At 32.9% G+C, this 24,370-nt stretch overlaps 1 protein-coding gene and 1 long non-coding RNA gene across 3 annotated transcripts in view; one reads left to right on the top strand and one right to left on the bottom strand.

Annotated features, from left to right (window-relative positions):
• LOC149554282 (external alternative NAD(P)H-ubiquinone oxidoreductase B1, mitochondrial-like) overlaps positions 1-1,302 on the top strand; it is a 326,634-nt gene extending 325,332 nt beyond the window's left edge. Inside the window, exons 9-10 of the mRNA XM_089789499.1 lie at positions 517-636; positions 826-1,302. Coding sequence (XP_089645625.1) covers positions 517-636; positions 826-913 — 208 coding nt within the window. The 3' untranslated portion in view covers positions 914-1,302. The remainder of the gene's footprint in view (positions 1-516; positions 637-825) is intronic.
• The window catches only part of LOC149554281 (uncharacterized), a 243,792-nt gene extending 239,705 nt beyond the window's left edge, over positions 1-4,087 (bottom strand). For both annotated transcript variants that reach the window (XR_016353246.1, XR_016353245.1), the window contains exon 1: positions 3,866-4,087. This is a non-coding gene — a long non-coding RNA (uncharacterized LOC149554281). The remainder of the gene's footprint in view (positions 1-3,865) is intronic.
• Between the last annotated feature and the right edge of the window lie 20,283 nt (positions 4,088-24,370).

The following is a 24,370-nucleotide window of genomic DNA, read 5'->3' as shown; positions in this document are numbered from 1 at the left end:
ACAAAAACCACTTAAGAAATGAATGTTGCATGGCCATAGGGAAAAACATACTGTTGCAAACCTAGGTTGAAAACCTGCATTAGAAAATTCGAAGTTTTCCTGCTTACAGTGTGTTTATATTTATGTTTAGGATGGAAGTCTATTTTGCTAGCACTTTCGTGGAAAGTGGGTTCACGCGAAGTTTTCGTAATAGCAATCTATGCAGCTTCCTCCATGTCCTATAATCGTTTATCTCTGGTAAAGGATTCTAGCTTTTTGTACAAGTTACCTTTACATTTTTGTACACGCCACTATGGCATTAAACAAATTTCACCAGAGATTCCAACATGGCTTCTCTCACAGTTCTTATCCAGCACTCCGGATGTGTCTAGCTAGAAATTTAGAATGTAGTAATGTACACAATTTTATAGAGGATGATTTTTTGGTGTTTTCATAGAAAACCTAAGTTCGTTGCTTTCAGTTTCTTTTTTTATTATAGCACAACAAAATGCACTGAGCTCAAAATATTGACAACAGGTACAAGCACTTGGGGCAATTTGCTCCTTTGGGTGGTGAACAGACAGCTGCGCAATTACCTGGGGACTGGGTTTCCATAGGGCATAGCTCTCAGTGGCTTTGGTACTCTGTTTATGCCAGGTATGTTTACATCCCTTTCAAGAATTTTTTTAAAAAATTAAATCAAAACAAGAAAATCACATTGAGAAATAATTTTTTAGTTGGATTCTTTCCTTCTCTTTCAATAAGTCACTTTAATTCTTCTTGAGCTTACCATTGTATTAGGAATTCATTGTTTAAGCTCACATGTTTATTTATTGTATAATTCAGCAAGCAAGTCAGTTGGCGTACGAGAGTATTAGTAATCTTTGATTGGACAAAGAAGACAATTTTTGGAAGGGACTCCAGTCGCATATGAGACACATCAGATTACTACATGTGAAACGGTTCAGATTGTAAACTGTAAATTCATTCAGTCGGTTCATCACATTTCTCTTATCAGCTATTCAAGTGATATTCCAAACAGGGAAGGCAAGGTCTTTTAGCCTTGCTTTCTGTAGATTAACATACTGTTTGCTTTGTACATGTGAACTTGATTATTCAAAAAGGCTTGAAATATACAGCTATTTAACAAGTCAGAAGTATGGGCAATATGATATCATATAGTGTTAGCGAAGGCAAGATATGTAAATGATCTTGTTCAAATTTGAAGTTTTTGAAATTCCAAATGACAGAAATGACAAGTTCAGCATAACACATAATTAACAAAAACATTTGCAATATTAAGCTGCTATTCTCACACCTCAAGGCAGATCTCTGTTGATTGTAAAAATCAATAAAATTGCAAAGATATAATAATGCATTTCAATTCGTTTGAATAATCTACTCCTTTAGCTTGACCTGTTCAAAGCTATTACTGTTCTATGTAAATGGAAATTGTCTGAATGATTGAAAGGAGGGCAACTGAAAACAGACTGCAACATTTTAATTTCCTTTTAGAATCCAGTCTTTCCTATTGATGTATATATCTCTAGTTCCCTCATTCTAAGGTTAGGCGTTAGGTTGGGGTCTCATCAATGGAGATCTCTAAAAGTGGGTACTCCTGTAATTTTCCCCCTTCTGTTTTGCTGGCGTAAATCTGTAGCTCCAAAGTAGAACCTGATATATTATTTTGGAAAATACAGAAAAAATCCTGCAACAGTTTTTTGTTTTTCTCCATAATAGAACCTGATATATTATTTTGGAAAATACAGAAAAAATCCTGCAACAGTTTTTTTTTTTTTCTCCATAAGGCCTTCTCTTTAAAGATTGATCTTGAAGCTTCTCATGGAACTCTAGCAATAGACTTGACAAGGCCAATTTCATAATGTCATAAGTTTTCAGTAAACAATATTGCATTACTGCAGAAAAGCATATCAACATGCAATCAGGTGCATACTAACTAATTCATTGCAGTCTTATTCTTTAACAACAAAACTATTCAATTTCATCCCCTTGTAAAGACAGTTTTCATTTTTATTTGTTTTGGTGAGGTAATGGCAACCTTTTCGGACATTTTTCTCATTCATATTCTTTGAAAGAGCATGTATTGAGTATCAACAGCTAGGGCATCTTGTTGAACCAAGAATACACTTTGTAGAAAACAATAAAAGTCTATTGAGTAGCTTCATAAGAGAGTGCAAGAGAAGCACAAAAGCAAGATCATAGATCGCGGAGTGTGATATGAAATGTTGATGCTCAAAATAAACATATGATCAAACCAAAAACTACTTGATTAAATTTTAATGGATAGTGAAAATTCGTTAGCCATGAATAAAAGTCTAATTTTCTCACCTCTGGACACATAACAAGAAGACTTTACTTACCCAGTCTAAGATTTGAAAGTCTATACATTTGAGGGTATACCTCGATGGCCACTAATTGATAGAGAGAGCCTAAGTCAATTGAGAGAGAACATCAAATCGAGGTAGTAATGCATGCTATCATAGTTAACATAGCTTATCCTAGGGCTAGTAATTATCAAGCATAAGGTGTAGGCACCCTTTGGTCCTCTCCTTTGTTCCACTCTACTTAGCCATTTCTGCCCCCTCGTTAATGACATGATTGGACAAGAGTCTTTAGAGGCCTCCCCCAAGAAAGAGATAATTGGTGAAATTCAATTACCTATAGAGTCAATTAAAAGGAAGAGTGAAAACAAAAGAAGAGGCTAAAATTATAGTGTTTTTTCATTCAAGATCATATGCCAGATCTCACAATTTAACTATACATACTAGTAATTGGTGCATTACCCTTCGATGTGGTGTCCAGCTCATAAAAGAAGTACAAAAGTGTTAGCCTCTTTCAAATGAAGGGCAACTTTTAATTTATTAAGAGTAAATATTTAACACTTAACAATAATCTAACAATCGTTCTGATGAAGTATTGTCATTGATGTCAACATTCATAAACAATGATGCATATACAACGATAAAAGACTGATATATATACATACACATTGATAATGTAACATACAGGGTATATACGTGAATACATAAAGAAAGAGTATTACAACAGTCCACTTACAGTTCAACAATCTTACAGCAGCAACTAAACAGTGATTCTTCATATATTCAGCAAATTTATTTCAAGTGGATAAAACAGAGAGGGGCTACTTCGTATTAGGCCAACGTGACAACTTCATATAAGACAAATTTGGCCCAGCTTCATATAAGACAAATAAATTGGCATAAGACAAGCAAGAAAGAAACAAGTAATAGATAAAGAAAGATACGATGGAGACAATGATAGTAAAAGAGGAAATAACTAGGTTTGAAGTTTAAGACAAAAGCTTGACACAACACCCTGAGTAGTGCGTTTGCCTTATTTAAGGTTGGATGAAAACAAGTTGAAGAGAAAGGCTGCCACGTCATTCATAGTGATAGAATTAAGACCACACCACGTCAGTGATAGTAGAGAAGCCAGTTGAATTTGGAAGTTTTGGTAAATACAAATCATTGATATTGAGTTTAAAACTAAAATATTATCATAGGTGTACGATCTGAGGACAAGTTAAGGGAGCCACATAAAACACAAACTTTATCAAGACTCAAATGGAGCAGCAACGTGACATATCCCGATAAGGAAACAAATAATGACATCTACTTGGCCATACAAAACAGGAGTTATTGAACATTCATAAAGAACAGATGGAATGCGGCAGAAACTCTTCATACAGCAAAAATACAGAGGAGCCTCCGTTTTTTTTAAAGTTTAAATAAAAGAATTAAAATATGCTACGGCGACAGTGTAGCACACATGTTATGCAGTCAAAGAATGAATAAAAAACAGGGATTCAACGATTACAATTGCAAAGTGAAAGAGTCCTTCGAACCTGGAGATGCTGTCTACAATATCTTACAGTCTGAGCAAGCAATCTTGCCACATCACGCTACAGTATGGATGGTCCTCAAAGAATAACTGAAAGGTTCAAGTCGATGGTAATGATACAATAGAAGCCCTCAGAGTTTGGCATTGTGCAGCGATGCAGATTTTGATGTAAAAAAATAATTAATCTAGCACTTGCACCAACAAATGTTTATACCGATAGTTCCGATAGTTCCGTATGTTGTATGGTATTCACCAACCTTTGGGCAAGATCGAGGACTATCTAAACGCGTTGAGGTCTAGAATCGGTTCATTGGAAAGGGTGTAATTTTCCTCTTTATTTTTTCTTTTTCCCTTTTCCTTTTCATCTTCTCTTTCTCTTTCTCTTTTTCTTTATCTTCTTCCATCTTCATTCATCTTTGTTGTCTTTTTTATCCTCCCTTTCTTCTCTTCTTTCTTCTTCTTGCTTCTCTTCCTCCTCTCCTCCATCTTCATCTCAATTTTCATCTCCTCCATCTTCATCTTAATTTTCATCTCCTCCTCTTCTTTTTCTTCTTCCCATTCACTTTTTTCCTCCTCCTTTTATTGCAATTGAAAGTAATGTTCTATTTTTGTACATTTCTTAAAAATCAAAATATAAGTTTACATTGATGAATTATCTTTACAAATATCCTCAATACTTTATATTTCTACATCAGCCTTTGTTTTCAACAAAATGATCAAAACCTTGTCTTTCTTTTGCACAATTAAACTGCTAATCTCCTAACAATTCACTTGATCAAAGGAAATTTTCATAGATTAGGCAAGAACTCTTAAGCAAAGAAAAACTCAAAATTTAACATTGTAAAAATCGTATTATAAAATTGTTGAATCATTAGAAAGCTTAATCTCATTTGAACTGTTAACATAGAAAATCTATAACATTTAGTAATATCTAGAATTGTCCAATTGCAACCATGGGAAACAAGTTAATTCAATCATACTCTATGCATAATATTAAGTAAAACTCATTCAAAATTTTAACAGATGACCTTGTTCATGATGACAATGATGGTGGAAGCCATGCATGCTTCAAATACAGTCTGATTATTGTTCCAAATATATAATCTAGAGTTGTTGAAATGTACTCTCAGAGCTATATGCTTAGGCCATGGGTACATGTAATTATTGATTAAAGCTCCTTATTATATCTAGCCTAGAAATGGTGTTGGCTAATCTCCATACAAAATGTACCAAAGACAAAAAAATGTCAAACATGATTCTTTTTCAAATTTATGAAAACAAGTGAAATTTTCTCAAAATTTTTGTTGTTTTCAATCACAAAATATACTCGATGAAATAATTTAGAATTTTGTATTTTATTTTGTTCTTTAATTTTTTTTTGCAAGTCTCTCCAATAAGCAGACTGCCAAGCTGGGCTAAATTCTGCAGATTTTAGTTAGCGTTGTTGGCAATTTTTTAAATATTTAGATAGCAATAGAATTACCATAAACCCTTCTCCAATGATTCGCAATGTATAACCAGTTATTCTTTCAATATGGAACCTTCTGATTTGCTGCAGAGGGATTTATACAAAAACAAACAACCGAGGGTAGCTCAGAACTCTGATTTGGGTGCAAACAATCGTTGTTATAGCGATTGAGAAGTCAATTGTAAACAAGAACGAAAGAAGTGAAATGTAAGGGTTAAAAAATAGTCGAACGATGAGTAGAAAACTTCCTTGGGCTGTGTTTTTTAAATCAACACCTGATGCAATGATGCAATCAGTGGCAACTTTCAATATGGAACCTCCTGATTTGCTGCAGAGGGATTTATACAAAAACAAACAAATAAGGGTAGCTCAAAACTCTGATTGGGTGCAAGCAATCGTTGTTATAGTGATTGAGAGGTGAGTTGTAAACAAGAACAAACAAACAAGGGTAGCTCAAAACTCTGATTTGGGTGCAAGCAGTGGTTGTTATAGTGATTGAGAGGTGAGTTGTAAACAAGAACGAAAGAAGTGAAATGTAAGGGTTAAAAAATAGCCAGACGATAAGTAGAAAACTACCTTGGGCTTTGCCAAAACGAGCCATGCTTTTTTTTTTTTGAAATCTACACCTAAGCATTTGAATAATTAAATTCCAGTGCAATCAGTGGCAACCTTGAGATCCCTTCATGCATGGTCTCACATTTTGCACACGTGTCTATTGTAGCACAAAGGAAGTTAATCAATTTTGTATATATCCTGCAATCTCCACGCCAAGGGGTTTCTTTTGAGGTATTCGGACGAATAGTTTGCGCCCAATCTGTGATTCAAATTTTACATGCATGTTTAGCAATCATAAAATCTGGCCAAAATTCTATTACTCCTTGTGCTTCGATGAAGGACTCGTTGCTCATTACAGAACTCTTAATTGGGCATAACACGAGAACGCTGGATACACCTACAAGTGCATTTACTTGAAGGATTCGAAAAGTTCCTTAACAAACAGTGCATGCACTGTAATTCGTCCATTCCATGAGATGACATATTTTAAGGCGTTCTGTCAAACAATTCCATTTTACACTCTACCACCACATCTCTTTGGTGAGTTCTGTCGGTCTGATTCGGGCATGTCAGCACAACCTGTTGACCTTAAAAAACAGCAGAAATAAAACTAAAATAAAAACCACACAGATGGAAATACGGACAAAGTTTTAATAGTGGCTCGTCCAATGTAGATTGCATACACTATACAAGCAGGGCAAATCTCTTTATTATTCTCAGTGTTCAATATTACATAGAGCAGCTCAAAACAGCCACATATTTATCTGGAAGATGAATGGCTTTGGAATCTTTCAGTTACAACCTCGGAGAAATGACTGGGCCTCATAGTCATCAGAACCGTTACAATAACAGACTCGTTACACAAACAGTATAAGGAAAACGTAAAATGACTTTTAATAAGTTATAAAACGGTAATCTTGGAGAAGAGTCCATCCCTGTTGACTGCCATTGTTGTTGTACTTTAAATATTGTACAAAATCGCTCATTTACCTGGATTCCTTTGTATTGGTGGGTTCACAGAAGATTTCTGTGTGTGTGAGTTGGTTGGATTTAGCTGGAAATGTACACCTTCACATGTTCACAATGTCGAAGCCGACATTTGCCGGTAACTCTCTTCTTAAGAGATGATTCAAAGCCGGAGTTCAATAAAGTTTCAAGCAACTTTTATGGTAAGAAATTTCTGCCTATTGCGGGCCAACGAAAAATTCGTCACTCCGTGTGCTCATTTCGAATCTTTTAAATTCCTGCCACTGATCGAACCCTGCCCAAAAGACTTCTGCTCTTTGCATGTAGGAATAGCAATGCGAATGTTCGTAGAGGGGACCCGTGTTTGTAGAGGGGACCCCTGCTTTATGTAATCTCAAAAACGTTGTAAATCCAATAAACTTTGGTTCTTACCATATATAATGACAAGTTCATTGTGCAATACTGGGTTGTAGATTAATCTAAATTATATACCATTGTTGTGAGAGGGGGATTTGTTGGTTTCTCTCTTATAAATTAAGAAACTCCAATCTGAAGCACTGAGGAGAAATTTGGGAGGCTGGGTTATCTGAGAAAATATTAGAAAAATACACCCAACTGCGCTTGTATGACAAATTCTTCAATGTATTTTGCGGAGGTCTAATAAACTTCTTCGCTTTCAACACCAATGATATGATATGATAGATTTTAATGACGTCCACGAGACTAAAGTAGTCTATGGGACCCATGCAATCACCCTCCCGGGTCAGGAGCCAAACTAGTCAGTTGCAAAGTTTTGGTTAGCTTGTCTCTTCTTCTCTGAATTTTGATAATCAAATCCGCTGTTCTCTTCACTTGATCTTCCTCGAATAAATAGTTGAAGTCCTTGTTCTACAAAATTTTTGTATAATCAGATTTGATGTCGTTGTAAACCAGGCATTCCTTGACAAAGTGTTGCTCTGTCTCAACTGTTCCCGTATTGCAGAATAAACATGTTCTGTCTGCCCACTCTTCCTTTGGAGCTTGCCATCTACTAGTTTCACATCGCAGCTGATGTGAACTAGTTCTAATTTGTGCCATCAACATTTTTGCTTTCCAGTTAATAGGTGCCCTTATATAGGCCTTTTCATCATGACTAGAAGTGGGATTAAATTCTTTAATGTAATGGTGAGTTAATTCATCTGAGGAAAGGCAATTAAATGCATATTTGTGCGTGCGTAGAAGTAGATGAATATCTTATCCTTCACCACCGCCTTTGGCCAACCATCTGTAGAGAGTATAAAATTGCATGGGACCCTGCTGACTACTTTGTCTCCGTATTAGACAATTTCCCTAGACCCTACCATTTTTCCTTTAGTGGGAGGCAAGTCTGAAATTGATGGCCTATTGGTCGTACCTTAAGTTTCAGAAATAATTTTAATAATAATCCGAAATCTCTTAAAATATAATACTTTACTTAATAATAATAATAATTTTATATATAATAGAATATTTTAATTCTTATAAAAAAAAATAACATATTTTAATATATATGTTTTTTATATATGTTGTATATTAGTAATAATTTAAAATATAAAATATATGAATATTAGAAACTTAATTTATTATATAATTATTAACACATTTTTAATTTATTTTTGATAGGTAGATGGTCGAAGCATAGATTAATTATTGTTATTTGTTGTAATTAATTATGTTTATGCATTAAGCAAATTTGAATTCAAGATCTTCCAAATGATAGACTCACAAATTACTGTTATGTTGTAGGCCTTTGCCTCTCTTTTTTAAATTATTTACTAGTAGTCGCATGCTTTTGTAAATATAAGTTTTTTTTAAATAAAAAAGTCGAAGATTAAAATATAGATATGAAATTTACAATATTTAAGAAATTTGAATATTGCTTAAAAAATGTGTTCAATAATTTCAAGATTTTACAATTAAATTCAAATTATCAAATATGAAAAAAATAATCATTTAAAAAAGCCCATAAAAAAATCTATTACGAAAAATTAATAATAAAAATACAAAAAAAATTATGAAAAAATAATGATGTCTCTATCAAATATTCTATTGATTAAATAAATTATAGAAATTGAAAAAATAATTTTTAAAGAAAAAAGCTAAAACCTAAATCAATTTTTAAAAAACAATTTATAACTAAAACCAATTTATAACAATTTAATAAAAAAATAACAATTTATAACAATTTAATAACTAAAACCTAAATCAGTTTAAAAAATAAAAAGTTAAATAAATAGAGATCACAACATATGCTAATGTGGAGATCATAAGTAATTATTTTTTAAATAAATAAGAAAAGCAAAACAATAGTTAAAAGTGGATATTTAAAATATAATTGGAATTTTTTAAATAGATTAATAAAAATTATTTATTTAACTTAAATTTATCAAATATAAAAAAATCATTTAAAAAATCTATCAAAAAATCTATTATGAAAAATTATTAAGAGAAGTGAAAAAAATAATATGTCTAATAAATATTTTATTGACTAAAATAATTATAGAAACTAAAAAATAATATTTAAATAAAAATTAAACTAATTTAAAAATTAAAATATAAATCAATTTTAAAAATCAAAAGTTAAATGAATAGAGATCATAATATGATTACAACTAATAAATAGAAAAAGAAAAACAATAGTTAAAAATGGAGATAACAACTAATAAATACCAAAACATGAGTTAAAAGTGGAGTGATGCTCGAAAATAATTAACGGAAGGATTTGCAATTTTCTAACAAAATTGACAACATTTCTGTTAAAAATTCAATTTTTGAAAACAAAGTTTCCACAAATAATCTATCGACTAAATTGCATATTTATATTTATATATTGTTAGCATAATTTATTGTCATTAATATGTTTTTAGAAACTTGTTTATATTTTTATTGATTTAATATTTTTAAAATTAAATATATGAATTTTAGAGAGTTGTCTAATTAATTTGATATTTTTAAGATTTTATGAATGTTCTAAAATTTTCTTTAGAAATATTTATGATTTTTTAATAAATGATTAATTTGTACTTATTTTTAATTATTATATTTAAAAATATTTTCAAATAAAATTTAAAAAAATTAGAAACCTGTTGTGAATATGAGATTTTTTCTCTTGTTACTAATTTATACTTATTTGAATTTGTATCTATTTAAAATAATCAAATCACCAAAAAATAATTTCTTGTCAAATAGTTGTTTTTACATTTTGAGTATATTTTTTATATTTAATATATTACAAATTATTTAAATTAATTTTTATAAAATTAAATTATTCATTTATAATAAAATTAACAATCAATATTTTTCTTTAGACATAAAATGCAAGGCACTAAAATGACCCGACTACCATTTAAAATTCATATGGTGATTGTCAAATTTCAAGCTTGGTGGGAAGCCAATGACAATTTAAACTGAGTGATGTGTTGGTTAACACCAAATTTACTCATTCATTAGACTTAGCCTTTTATAAGAATTGTTATTGAATAAATAATGCATTGCTATCATATTGTAATTATCAATGAATAATGCAAATTTATTCTTCATTCTAGATCTTTGTTTTAATGCATGCTCTATTCTAATTTTTTTGGTTTTTCTTGCAATTATGATTTCAATTCCTTGTTAGATCTAGGTAGAAATCTTGCATGGAGGTTGCTAGGAAAAGAATGCATTATTTTGTTTGCAGGTATTGAATTTCTAGCTTTGTAAGATGAAATTTTCAGTATTCTCATGTCATTCGATTATTTTGAATGAAAGCCATCAATTCTTCTTTTGCCTACAAGCAGAGGCTTGCATCAAAATGTCATAACATCCAAGGTTGGACCTGATTCTACATCAAAGATAGGTCAAGATCATGCTCTCTTTGCATGGATCTTGTCTCTCCTCTCTCTCTATTGAAGCACTTCTTTTGCGGATATGTCATGCCTCTTAGTGCAAATGCTTCCTTTGGTCCATAGTTGATCAGATTTATAGACAATTGGCACCTGTATTTTTTATTAGCAATTTATTCTTGCATGTTTGAGTAGTGTCATTAGGGTCACTCAAACATAATAATGTGTAAATTGTATGTTAGGATTAACCATGGATAGAAATACCAATTACATGCAAATATAACCAATATCAAAGAATAATAAATCGTATAGAAGAGAACATAGGACACAAGAATATAACGTGGTTCACCTAATCCCTAAGTTGCATCCACCAACAACAAGTCCAATATTATTATTTTTTAGTGATTACAATTTGCAATCCCTTACAGCTCAATACCGTTGCAAAATGCTACAATATCACCATACATTATGAAATCCCTAACCCTAAGCCATTTTATACAATCTTTTGTCACTTACAAAATTAGGGCAAGAATAAGTTGTCCAATAGAAAAATAATAGTCAGCGCCTTTTACAATAGAGAGTCATTTTTGGCTTCGAGGGTGTTGCCCCCAAAAAACCCCGCAGGGGTGTTACCCCTCAACCCCACCCTATACTATGACAAGGACCACATCCAAAGCATTATGCCAAGAACCTGCAAGGGGCGCTATCCCCAAATCTTCATAGAAATAATCAAGGAGGAAATCGTGTCGAATACAACTCTGAGTCTAATTAGGCTCCGCATCACAACATTGTATCCTTTAATGATAGATGTTTTTCCTTTGTTTTCCATCTATACTTTGTTTGAGGGAGCTATATAGATTATTGTCTATTGTATCTTCAATTTGATTGACATATGTTTTGCCTTTTTTTGTCGTCTACTCATTATTTGAGAAGTGTTGTTGGGGGCACTCATGTACATTGATCATGGTCATCATCACAGTTTCAAAGAAGGTTTTCATTGAACACCTTAGCAATTATGATTTGGCAAATATCCACAATTTTGCATGTCACAAATGATTCTCTCTATAGTTTTTGAGGGAGGATTTTAATCATACTAGATTTTCACTCTTTTCTCATTTCTTCATTAGCTTCTATTATCCTTAGTTAGAATTAAGGGGGAGGTGTTAGTGTTAGTAATTATTGTTAACCTTATGAAAAACATATTGTTAATTAGTGCCAAAACACTTAGTCATTATGGGAAGTCAATAGTGACCAAGCTATCAAACAGAAGTGTTGACCAAGCTTATGAATGAACCTAGTTAAAGTGTTGACCTAGCATGCATTAAGTAGCGTCAACCAAGTTGCAAGTTCCCATTGAGTTGTAGTGTTAACTGAGTTGATAGTATCTGCTAAGCTCTAGTGTAAATTGAGTCAACAAAGTGTTCTTGTTTCAAAATGATAACCGAGTAGGCAAAGCAGTGTAAATCGAGCCAACAATGTTTGTGAAGTGATCAATATGAACTAAGCATCTAGTATCAACTAAGTGCCAAAGTTAGCCAAGGTGATAGTATTGCCCGAGTGTTTACAATATCACCTAAGTAAGCCATTGTACCCGAGTTATAGCATTGAGCTAACTTGGTAATTATTTTTGGAACTATTGAAGTTGTAGCCGACCTATAATGTAATTATTTGAATGGATATAAGTATAAGGTATTTTTTATTGTCCAAAAGATGTACTATGATTTAAACATAACATATAAGCAAATATGAAAGAGCAAAGTACTTAGAAGGCTACAAGAAGCATAAGGAAAGGCAAAGACTCATTTATCATAGTTAGGCGACCAATTTACTTCAGAGGATATTCATCAGCGAACAAAGTTGCATGTCAGAGATCAATCCACTGATCAGTCCTAAATCCTTAACAGGGTGGACCTAATAGTAGAACTCCTAACAAAGTACATGTACTTGATTGTATTGTATAAATCCTTTCACAAGGTGGACCTAGCAATCCTTCTTACTCTTAACCAAATAGATCACTAGAAATGATTGATTGTAAACCTTAACAGACTAGCTTTATTGCTGCAGTAGTGAAGCATTGTGGGTGTCATCTCCACCCCAGTTTTACCTTCTACTTGGAGGGTTTCTGAGTTACCAAATATTGTATTATGGTGTTGTTACTTTATTGCTTTATGTTACATGCATGAAAGTAGATTAGATAACAATAACAAAGTGGATGAAGTTTTTGCATTACATTTCCAACAATTGGTATCAGAGCTTAGTTCTCTTATCAGAAGTTTAGTAGCTTGAGAGCAAAGATTAGAGACAATGGAGGTATACAAGCTAGAGAAAGTCATTGAAAATGAAAAGTTGGATTTACATGTGGCTATGGAACAAATCAAGAAACTAAAGAATTGACTCTCTCAATCCCTGAAAAGAAGAAAATAATTGGCAACATAAATGAATGACAATCTATACATAGAAGAAAGAATTGATGATATTTTTAGAGAGAGAAGTCAAGATAAAGTAGATGCAATTATAGAAGATCTACTTGTAAGGAACCTTATTCTGCAAGAAGAAATCATAAAATTGAAAAGAGATTGGGAGATTCATTTAGTTAGGATATGTGAAGTTATGGAAAAAAATAACAAAGTTGAACATGACAAAGCTATGGTAGAAGAAGGGAAAAAATTACTCAACACTAGACTAGAAGAAAAGGATAATGAAATCCATTGGCTTTCACTACATCAGGCATATATGATAAATTAGTTAAATAGTACAAATCAAGAAGTCATCAATCTAAGGATAGAAAATGAAAGACTCATGAATGATCTTAGAGAAGAAAAAGAAACCAATGAAAAGATGATGAGATCACAAAAAAACATGTATTAGTTGGCTAAGCTATCTCAAAATAAGCACAAAGGGAAATCATGATTGAGCTACACTGAACAAGGAGAATCATCACAACAAGGAGCTCAAAACAACAAAAGACCTACGTGTAATCATTGTGGAAATATATGGCATACATCAAACAAATGTTGGAGCAATGGAAAGTCAAAATTTAATGCTAAATGTTACAGTTGGACATAGAACAAGTGAGTGCACAGAGAAAACTAAGTTTGAAGGAAAATGTTTCACATGTAAGAAACAAGGTCATAAATCTTCAAAATGAATAACCAAGAAATGGAATCCTACTAAATAGCTTGCTGAAGCAATCTATGGATGGGATTACAACACATGGTGTAGATTTTATCTATGTGGTGAGTATGGACACATTGGAGCTAACTACATGAGGACTCACTTTAGAAAAAGGAATCCTACCAAAAGATGCTATGTATGCAAAGAATTTGGTCATCTAGTGAAGAATTATATTAATAGAGCTACAACAGAAGATAAAAAGAAATCAAAGGATGATAAAATCAAGACCCAAATGAAGCAGCAATGGGTGAGAAAATCTCTAAAGAATTCAAGTGAAAACAATGAGGTTATTGACACCCAAGGAAATGAATTGGGTGATTCAATAATTTTATGCATAAGCATGCAAGGAGACCATTGGAGTTGTTAACAAAATCATATTTAACATCAGTTCTAGTCATCTAAGCAAGAAAGTCTAGACTAGCATGACAAATGCACTACGACAGATAAAAGTCTTAGGCTAAATCAAGTTGTTAGTTCTAAATTGAGTTACTCCTTAGGCTAAAATGAGTTGTTAGTCTTAACCAAGTTACTTCTTAGACCTAACCAAGCAAGGTTAGACTCAATTGAGTATGGTCAGTCAGCATCACCTGAGCTTCAAGACAAGTTTTGAATACCTAACCGAGCCTCTTTCACCTACCTAGGTATGGAGCATTAATGGGCACCACAAATTCAGAGTTTCCACATGGCATAGCATTCTTCAAGCCCCAAAGTAATTCAAAGTGAATTTTTCTTGAAGGAAAATCATAATCTACAATCCTTCATCAACTGAGCATTATGGCAGCATCTTTGAGCGCAAAGGTTAAGAGGGGTTTTGACTGCATTCCACCAAAGTTTAAGTTATATCTTATGATTTTTGAGGAGAAGGATCCACAAGGGGAACACTCATCAATTTCTCTCAAGGTACTTCTCATTCACGATGTTAGAGCCTTCTATCATTGTTCTATTCAAGAATTGGGTAGTTTCAAGCTAGATTAGGTATATGGTGCACTATGTGAAAATGATGTGTTGAAGTCAGAACACAAGCATTTGGAGGTCAAAGGTTTGACCCACATCATTCACATGCCAAGGAATTTTTGAATCAATTGGATAAGGTTCATATTGAGGTGAATTCATGACATGACATTTTGGCTCAAGTAGACCTATCCCATCACTAAGAAGATGAGTCATAGGATAACCAGGTATCTAATGCTAGAGAACTCAAAGGCTACCAAAACCCTCGGACAAATAGAATTGGAAAAGCTAACCCTAGATGAATGTGGGATGGCAGAGGCATGAAGTTGAACAATGTGACTGGCATGGAAATCAAGTTTGGCATCCATGTCATAGCTCACAAAATTTATAGTTCAAGCTAACCAAATAGTATGTCATGTGAAGTAGTGGACCTTGCATACAACATTGCAAAGAAGAACCTATCCTTTGACCTCGTCGAGCTCTAGCGCATCTAGTTGAGAAAAAATATGGAGAGCATTCGAGCCTCCAAGAATAACTCATGTAAGTTTTGTTCTCTTTGGTCTATTGTTTTCTTTTATGTGCAAAAATTGTTTCCATGAAAAGGAATTATTGTTTGGAAGAAAGGCACTCCAGTGTTATATTGGATTAATGAGTTCATGCATGAGATGGGTGAGAATTTTTAAAGCATCATGGATGCATATTTTGAAAATTTGAAGGAGAGAACACATAATAGGTTTAGGACCCCTAAACAATTGGTAGATGACTATGAGTAGGACATATGCATCCTGGTTGACTATGATAAAGTTAATGAATAGGCAATCAAACCTAGGATTGCATGGGTGAAACTTCTAGCATATGAGGTTAATATTGATGAAACTAGGGACATTAAGGCTCTCATCAATGAGCCTGTGGACCACAAGGCTACATACTTTGGACCATATAAGGAATCTAGGACCAAAATCTCACTTGAGATTCAAATTCCTCAAATTTTGAAGAGAGAAAAGAAAAGGTTGGAAAATATAGAGAAGAAACTTTCCAAATTATATTCACCTCTCATGCTTATTGAATGGAAAGGTGATGATATAGAAGAGGAAGATGAAGAGGAAGGTGATCAAGAAGAAGAAGAGGCAAATGAACCTCCTAAGAAGAAGGTGAAGACTCCATCAAAGGTACCACAAAAGAAACTAGCAAGGTCTACCCCAGTGACCATTACTACAAAGCTAAGGAAGCCAAGGAAGAAGTTAAGGCTTGAGGATGATGATGAAGAAGAAGACAACACCCCAATCATCTCTCTAAAGAAGCCACCACCTACCTTTGAAAAAATACTGAAAGCATTTAAGGAAGGCAGTGGTATGGTAGACTTCAGGTATCTAAAATATGAAACAAGAATTAAGGATGAGCAAAATTAGATTGAAGATGCAATAGTTGAGAAGATGGCAAAGTGGAAATATGACCTTTCTAAACTTAAAAGGTAAGCTCCTGAATCCCTACTAAAGTTTGTCTGTCACCATTGGGCACATGTTGTTAAAACAAAGAAAGATATCAGAGAGCAAACTCTAAGAATGCTCATGCCAAACTTCTGTGAAAAAGAAATAAAAAAGGCATGTCCAAGTATGAAAACAAACAAACTCCTAGATTAAAGATTTTTAAGTTTTTTCAAATAAGATAGAAGATGTTGTGCAATCACAACAAATATGTGGATGACCATTTTTTATATCAAAGAAGAGGGAGACCTACCAGAGGTCTAGACAACTGAAGAGTCTAATCCTGAGAAGATTGTTGTAGAGGTCATGGCATCTCTTCCTTCCACTCCTCCCAAAGTAGAACCTAAGAAACAATCCATTGAGTTGAACCTCATTCAATCGAGAAGTGAAGTAAAGACTATTACATCTTTACTGAGCTCTCTCCCAATGGTAACCAAGCAACAAGCTCCCATAGTTTCAACTGAGCTATAACAAAAGGACTCAATTGACAAAGTAAAAAAGATCATACCTTCATCAACTATTAAAAGCAAAGGTAAAGAGAATATTGTTGATGGCATCAATCTAGATGAAGAGATTATGATCCCAAATTGGGACCAATCCAGCTAAGCAAATGGATATTTTGGGAGAATTATGCAAGAAAAGAGCCAAGCAGCAGATGCTAAGGGCAGAAAGAGATAGAAGCAAAGTTTTGGAGGACATCAAAGAAATATTTGTGGATGCTCTATCTATTGAGGTAAATGAAAAAGGCCATATCATTGAATAATTGATTGAAATTGTACATAAGTCCAACGAAGAAACTGATAGGTGGGACAAACTCCTTGAGAAATTTAAAAGGAAGTTTGAGAATAAAGTGCTAGAAAATGTAGCATAGAAAATAGCAATTGATCAAGTAGAATTGTCTACTTTAATTTTTGCATTAGAAAATGTTGTAAATAATTTTGTGTCTCTATTTGTAAAATTGAGTGATACAACTAATTTTACCAAGGAAATAAAAAATAAATTGGCCAAGATTGACATAGACTTGAAGGATAGTGCAAATCAGTTGGCACTCAATCCAAGTTCCAGTTCAAATCATTTTGCAAAAGTCATTTTTATTATAGATCTTCAGGAAAAGCTACTAAGATAAGAGGCCAAAATAAGGGCAAAATTAGTAGATATACAAAGTATGATACTTCCCCACATGGACATTATGCAGAAGAGAGTGGATCATGCAAGGAAACTAATCAAGGGTACAAACCTATCAATTGCAGATCACATGTTAGAGTTATTAGCAGAGCTTTTGATTGATCTACACCTTTTAAAGGTACTACAAGATAATTGGGATAAGACTTTGTCTTTGATTTTGAAGGTACACAATGATTTTCTTTTTCATTTTGGAATAACCATGTAAATTTTTGGCATTTGTAACAAAAATAAGGGGGAAAGTATATAAGGAGAAAGCATATAAGGGAAAGTACATAATTATATACATATAAACGGAGATATGTATAGGAAGAAGGAAATATGTACAGTAGAAAGATATGTAAAAAGTAGATAATCAAAAACAAAGTTTTCAGTTCAAATTGAGTTGCATAGTCTTAAGTACAAATCAAGCTACAAAATAGAGCACACTCTAAGGGGGAGTTTCATTGAAGAATTTTGATTTCAGATTTTGTGCATGATAAGTGTTTTTGTCACTAATGCCAAAGGGGGATATTGTTAACCTTATGGAAAAACATATTGTCAACTAGTGCCAAAATACTTAGTCATTATGGTTAGTAGTAACCGAGCTATCAAACAGAAGTGATAATTGAGCTTATGAATGAACCTAGTTGAAGTGTTAACCTAGCATGCAGGAAGCAGTGCCAATCAAGTTGACAATTCCCACCAAGTTGTAGTGTCAACTGAGTTGATAGTATCTACCTAGCTCTAGTGTATATTAAGTCAGCAAAGTGTTCTTGTTTCACAATGATAACCTAATAGGCAGAGTAGTGTGAACCAAGCCAATAGTAGATTTGAGTGACCAAGTCATTCCAGATCCAATTGCCTAAATGAAAGCATCCAAGCAAGCATCTCTTCCATCTTTATGTAGAGTCCTCATTTAATTATTTTTGGAACTATTAAAGTTGTAGTCAACCTATAATGTAATTATTTGAATGGATATAAGTATAAGGTATTTTTTACTATCCAAAAGATGTACTATGACTTGAAGAACATAACATACAAGTGAATATGAAAGGTAAAAGCACTTAGAAGGCTACAAGCACCATAAGGAAAGGTGGAGACTCGTCTATCACAGTTAAGTGATCAGTTTACTTCAGAGAACCTTCATCAATAAATAAAGTTGCATTTTAGAGATCCATTGACTAATTCATCCTAAGAGGTGCATCAATCCTAAATCCTTTAATAGGCTGGACCTAATAGTCCTTTGTAGAAACTCTTAACAAAGTACATAATTTATTGTATAAATCCTTTCACAAGGTGGACCTAGTAGTCCTTCTTACTCTTAACCAAGTAGATCACCAGAAGTGATCAATTGTAATCCTTAACAGGCCAACTTTATTACTATAGTATTGAAGTATTGTGGGTGTCATCCCCACTCGAGTTTTACCTTCTACCTGGAGGATTTTTGGGTTACCAAATATTGTGTTATCATGTTGTTACTTTATTGTTTTTTCTTTATGTTCCATGCATGAAAGTAGATTAGATAAAAATAACAAAGTGGATGAAGATTTAAGTGGTTCGTAATTCACCACACCCCTCCCCTCTCGGTCACCTAGCTTGCATTACATTTCCAACAATTATAACCATTCGTTGACCTTCTGTTTGGTGCATAATTTATGAAAGATTCCATTAGTTTATTATTGTGTTGATAAAGGCTTAATCATAACTATTGTTCTAATGGTGGTTTAAACTAGATGATGTGTTCATTAACACCAAATTTAGTCTCTCATTAAACTTAGGCTTTTCTAAGAATTGTTATCGTATAAATAATACATCGCTATGCATATTGTAACAATCAATGAATGGAAATTTATTCTTTATTCTAGACCTTTGCTTTTATGCATGCTCACTTTTAATTTCTTTGGTTTTTCCTATAATTATGGGTTCAATTCCTAGCTAGATCTAGGCAAAAAAATTACAAAAAGTACAAAGAATGAGGGATTTTTCAAACCTAGATGGCTTAATAAAAGAGGCATCCTATTGGAATCCCAAATCATGTCAACTCTTTTTGGTAAATGATTATTTCATTGGTTCTAGTTTGTTAGTTGATAAGTTATGACTTCAACCACTTTGCCAAATATTTGATTATCACCACAGCTTTATTTTTCTTAGATTGATGTATTCTTCTCTTCTTCTTAAAAAGTTTATTATATTTTAGTCATCTCTACTCATACAATTCATGTCGATGATGAACCCGCGACATAAAGCCTATCTTGAATGAATTCCATAATCATTTGCTAGTATAACTATTTTGTGTTACTCAATAGACATCTTTGAAAATGATTGATAATAATAAAAAAGGACATAGATGAAAACTAACTTACTTTTTAATTTGATATTAGGAAAAATCCTTGAAGTAAACTAAATCAAATAATGTGAAGACCCGAGAACTTGCAAGGCAAAATGACAACTACCACTTTATCTAATTTACATCTAGATTAAAAAAATAACTTTTTCCTCCTCACATTAAGAACTTGTCACCTAAATTTGATTTTCCTTCATTAATTGAAGCTCTAAAGAGCAAGTTCGCATGCAGCAACTAAGTTTATTTTGGCTAGTAGTTGTTGCTCAAATTTTTTAGGAGGAAATTGTGGAGCTAATGGCCCCATGGTTATTATATTTTGTTGTTTATTTTTTTAGCAATCATTATAAATAAAATGTTTGAATTTAATTATTTGTAATAAACTTAAAAATTAAAAGTTAGAGAGAAAAAATGAGAGGAAAATCAATTTATAGTGTCATGTGTGATTTTGTGTTTTTTTTTTCAATAACTAGTGGCTTCTTATTTCAACCCCCAACCCCTTTGCCAACTTATTTTTCATTTTTAAGTAGTAGTTGGTCCACAAAAATAGGAATAGAATCCAATTTATCCTTTTTCACTAATTAAATATGTGTATGGGAACACTCCCACTGCTTAAAATTAAGTAGAATTTTCCTTTAAGAAGTCACATGGGGTAAGTGTGTTGAACATATACAATTATTTGGGCAATGCATCAAGTTGCAAACCACATTTTCGTCATAAGTTAAGTATAAGTTAGTGTTAATTGTAATTGTCAATTCAATCTAATACTTCAATATGGGCTACATTTGGGAACCAAGATTTGCCAGATTCACAAGTAAGGTTGTGGGTAACTCCTTTGTGTTCACTATTAATAGACCTCCATCTTTTTCCATTAGTTTGCACAAGTGGCACCTTCAAACTAGCTTTGTAAGCTTGATAGTTAGATCATACTCTTTTATTTTAGCTACCCATATCACTCTTTTGTTCATCCCTATCTCCTATTGTGTTAAGATGTTCTTGACTGTGGTTTCTGGTACATATACAATTGAATGGGAGTGCATAATATTATACTTGGAATGCTTCACTGCCTTGACCACAACAAAGCATGTTTCTCCATAAGTCAATAATTTATTTCATTCTTCTTAAGTGGAATACTCATTAATTTGATATGCACTTCTTCTCCCTTCTCATTCTTTTTAGTTAAGACCCTAGTTTGGGTACAATTTAAGGTGTAGCAATAGATTATGAACTATTTTCTAAAATCAGCACTAACCAACATGGATTTTTTTGCTATGGCAGACTTGATATTCTTGAAATCCTTTTGTCCTTCGTCACTCCAAATAAATGGCTTCTTCTCACTCATCATATCTACAATATGCTTAGTTATCTTAGAAAATTTGAGAATGAAGACTTACAAAACTTATCTGGCCAAAGAAAGACTTTACTCCACTTCTATTAGTGGGTAGTCTGAGTTTTTGAATACGTTTAACTCTATCTAGGTCTAGCCTGATTCCATCCTTTGAAATAATGTGATCTAACAGCTTTCCTTTCTCAACAAAGAAAATAGACTTCTTTCAGATTCAAAGAAATACCTTTCTTCCAACACCAATGTAGCACAATCTTTACATCTCTTAAATGGTGTCTCTTGGAAAAGTCTATTAAATCATCCAGATAAAAAATAATGATTCTATTTCTCAAGTACCAAAAAGATGACTTTATAGCCCTTTGAAAAGTTGATCCTTCTTTGACTAGACTAAACAACATTCTATTATAGGAAAAAATTCCCCATGGCGTATAAAAGTCATCATATGTTGATCTTCCAAGTTGTTACACTTATCTGATTGTACTTGAAGAATATGTCTAACATAGATTTTATTTCTCATCGAACCACTATTTATAGCACATATTCCATCACATGCAAGGCATAATTGTCCTTTAAGCTAGCTTGGTTTAAATTTTTGAAATCAATGCAAATTCTTATCTCTCTATTTTTCTTTTTGACTGGCACAATATTCGCTACCCACAAGGAATAATGAATATGATATTTAATCCAAGCCTTCAACATTTTATTTACATCATTAAGTATTGCTTCAGAGACTTTGGGATTTTAGTTTCTCAACTTTTTCCTCAATGGAAGGGCATTGAGATTCAAAGGGATATGGTGCCTGAACTAGCCATCTTTGAAATTTTTCAAATCATCATAACTCCATGCAAATATATCCTTATAGTTGAAAAATAGCTCATTTAATTTATCTCTTGCAAGTGGTGAACATGATCTGCCAACCAAGATCCACTTAGGATCCATTTCATCCCCAACATCGATCTTATCATACTCCTTCAAGGCTTCAAAGTGTGGAGCTTTCTTTTCTAATATACTTTCATCTTTCTTGGTAAAGAGATGTTCTAATGAGACCATACCCTTAGGAATTTTATTCCCTTTTAGTCGTATCATTTCATTGTCTTACTTAGAGTTTGTACAAGTCTCCTTGCATTCATTACTTGATCCTTCAAAGTAAAGTGTGGAAAAAAATTAGGTGTATGATATAAAGTCTTTTATCTAAGAATCATTATTAAACACCTACTAGTATGTTGCATTGTCTTGGACACTCAGCCTATAAATCATTTCTATCTTGTATGTGTCTATTTTGAACTCAAGTTGAAGGAAAGTAGACACTCCTAGGGAGTCAACTCTAGTATTTTCACTTCTAGGAATGAACTCAATAGAAAAAACATCAAAAAATCAACTTCATCCCAAAATCTTTCTATAGTATTTGATTCTTTCATTTTCAAATTTAAAAAAAAAAAAAAAAAACCTCTCACCTACTTTGCAATCAATTTTACATCTCCTTTTATGACCAACATTTTTACTCCTTTCAGTTTTTCCTACTGCAACCTTGACAACAAGGCCTCGTACTCTATAGTATTGTTTGTATTTTAAAATCCATCTTGAAAGAGAAAGGGATACAGTCACCCAAAGGAGGTATTGATACTACTTCCGCACCAGAGCCCAAGTTCAAATAACTTCCATCAAACTCTATATTCCATAAACCTCCCTCTTCCTTCAAACTTTATGCAGTGAACTCTTCTTTCTTCTTGGGAAGAATACTATAGTTACCAAATTGATATTCCTCATAAATTTTTTGTGCTTTAGGATCATCCAAAGGAAAGAGTTTTTATTTGTTCTTTGGTCGAGGTTTCGGCTTTTCCTTCTTCTTGCCCACTCATATAATGGCCTCCAACCACTCCATCTTAATCTCTCTCCCAATATGTTTGTAAAAGGATCTACTAAGTAGTGTGTCATAACTAGCTAAGATAGCTACCACAAGGATAGTCAACTTCACTCTTTCTTCAAGACATGCGGCTAAGACTGCTTTTGCATCTTTTACCTTGCATATTAGTGCAATTTTTTTTCCATCCATGGAGTAACACCTACTAAAGGTTTTAGTAAGTGATGGACCTAGGGCTTTAACAACTATTGATGGCATAATATTATCCAATGCACTTGAATCTATAATATAGTTGCTCAACTTTCAACCATTTAGAAGTGTTAAGTACCAAAATTTGCACCCAATACAGAACTGAATGAGTTCAATAATCCTGGTATAACACAAGAATCACTTTGATGTAGGACATACAGTTGAAGTGAGACCTTTAGTTTCTAGGTCAGTTCCTATTAGATACTTCACTTAAAACCTAAAAACTTATGAGGGAAAGAGATAGAAAGATAAAGGAAAACAAAAAATAAACCTATGGTGATGTGCCTAAAGTTCCAATCAGTGATATTCGGAGAACTTTTACACTTGAAAACCATGAAAAAAATTTCAAACTCACACAACTTGGCTAACACATGCATGCACATAAATATTTTGCAGAAAGGTTGGAATGGATATTTTCTCAGTAAAGGAAAACTTATCTTTCACAATAGAGAACACATTACATCGACTATACACAACTTGCAACTTGTGCCATGCATTTATCATAGAAAAGGTACAAAAGTGAGACAAAACTAAAAGGAAAATAAGGCTTTCACTAATACTTTGATCAAATCACATGAACAAAACTCTACAAAATGACAAGAAGATGATAAAAATTATGCCAAAATAGTCTCAAAGGTAGCTTCTAAATATCATAAACTTAGTTTCAAAATTATACAGAAATTTTGCTCAAAGGACCAAAAAAGTCACTAAGAGCCAAAATTTGCATAAGAGAGAACCCTCCAAAATGAGTTGGAAAACTCATTAAGTACAAACTCAAACTCCCACCTCTTGTGATCAAATCCAACTAAAAAGGCCAAAAAATAAGAGCTAAATCTCACTAAAAAGAAGCCCTCAACTTGGAAAAAGTCACTCCATCCAATAAAGGACCCAACAACTCATCAAAAATGACCTTAAAACATGCCAAATACTCTTAAATGGCCTTTAAAAATTGGGAGGGAGCCAAATCCAAACTTCTAGAATGACTCCACAACTCTTAGATTCCCTCCATTTATTTTCAACAAATTGAACTTTTTCTTCAAACTAGGTCTCCTTATCAATGCAAATCCAGAAAAATAATAGTTATCAACTCAAATTTGGAAGTAAGCAGA

Source organism: Cupressus sempervirens, chromosome 6 (assembly GCF_028749045.1).
Source record: "Cupressus sempervirens isolate cs-2001-9-10 chromosome 6, ASM2874904v1, whole genome shotgun sequence".
Classification (NCBI taxonomy): Eukaryota; Viridiplantae; Streptophyta; class Pinopsida; order Cupressales; family Cupressaceae; genus Cupressus; species Cupressus sempervirens.
The sequence above is the reverse complement of the archived record's forward strand: the minus strand, read 5'-3'. Positions and strand labels throughout refer to the sequence as shown.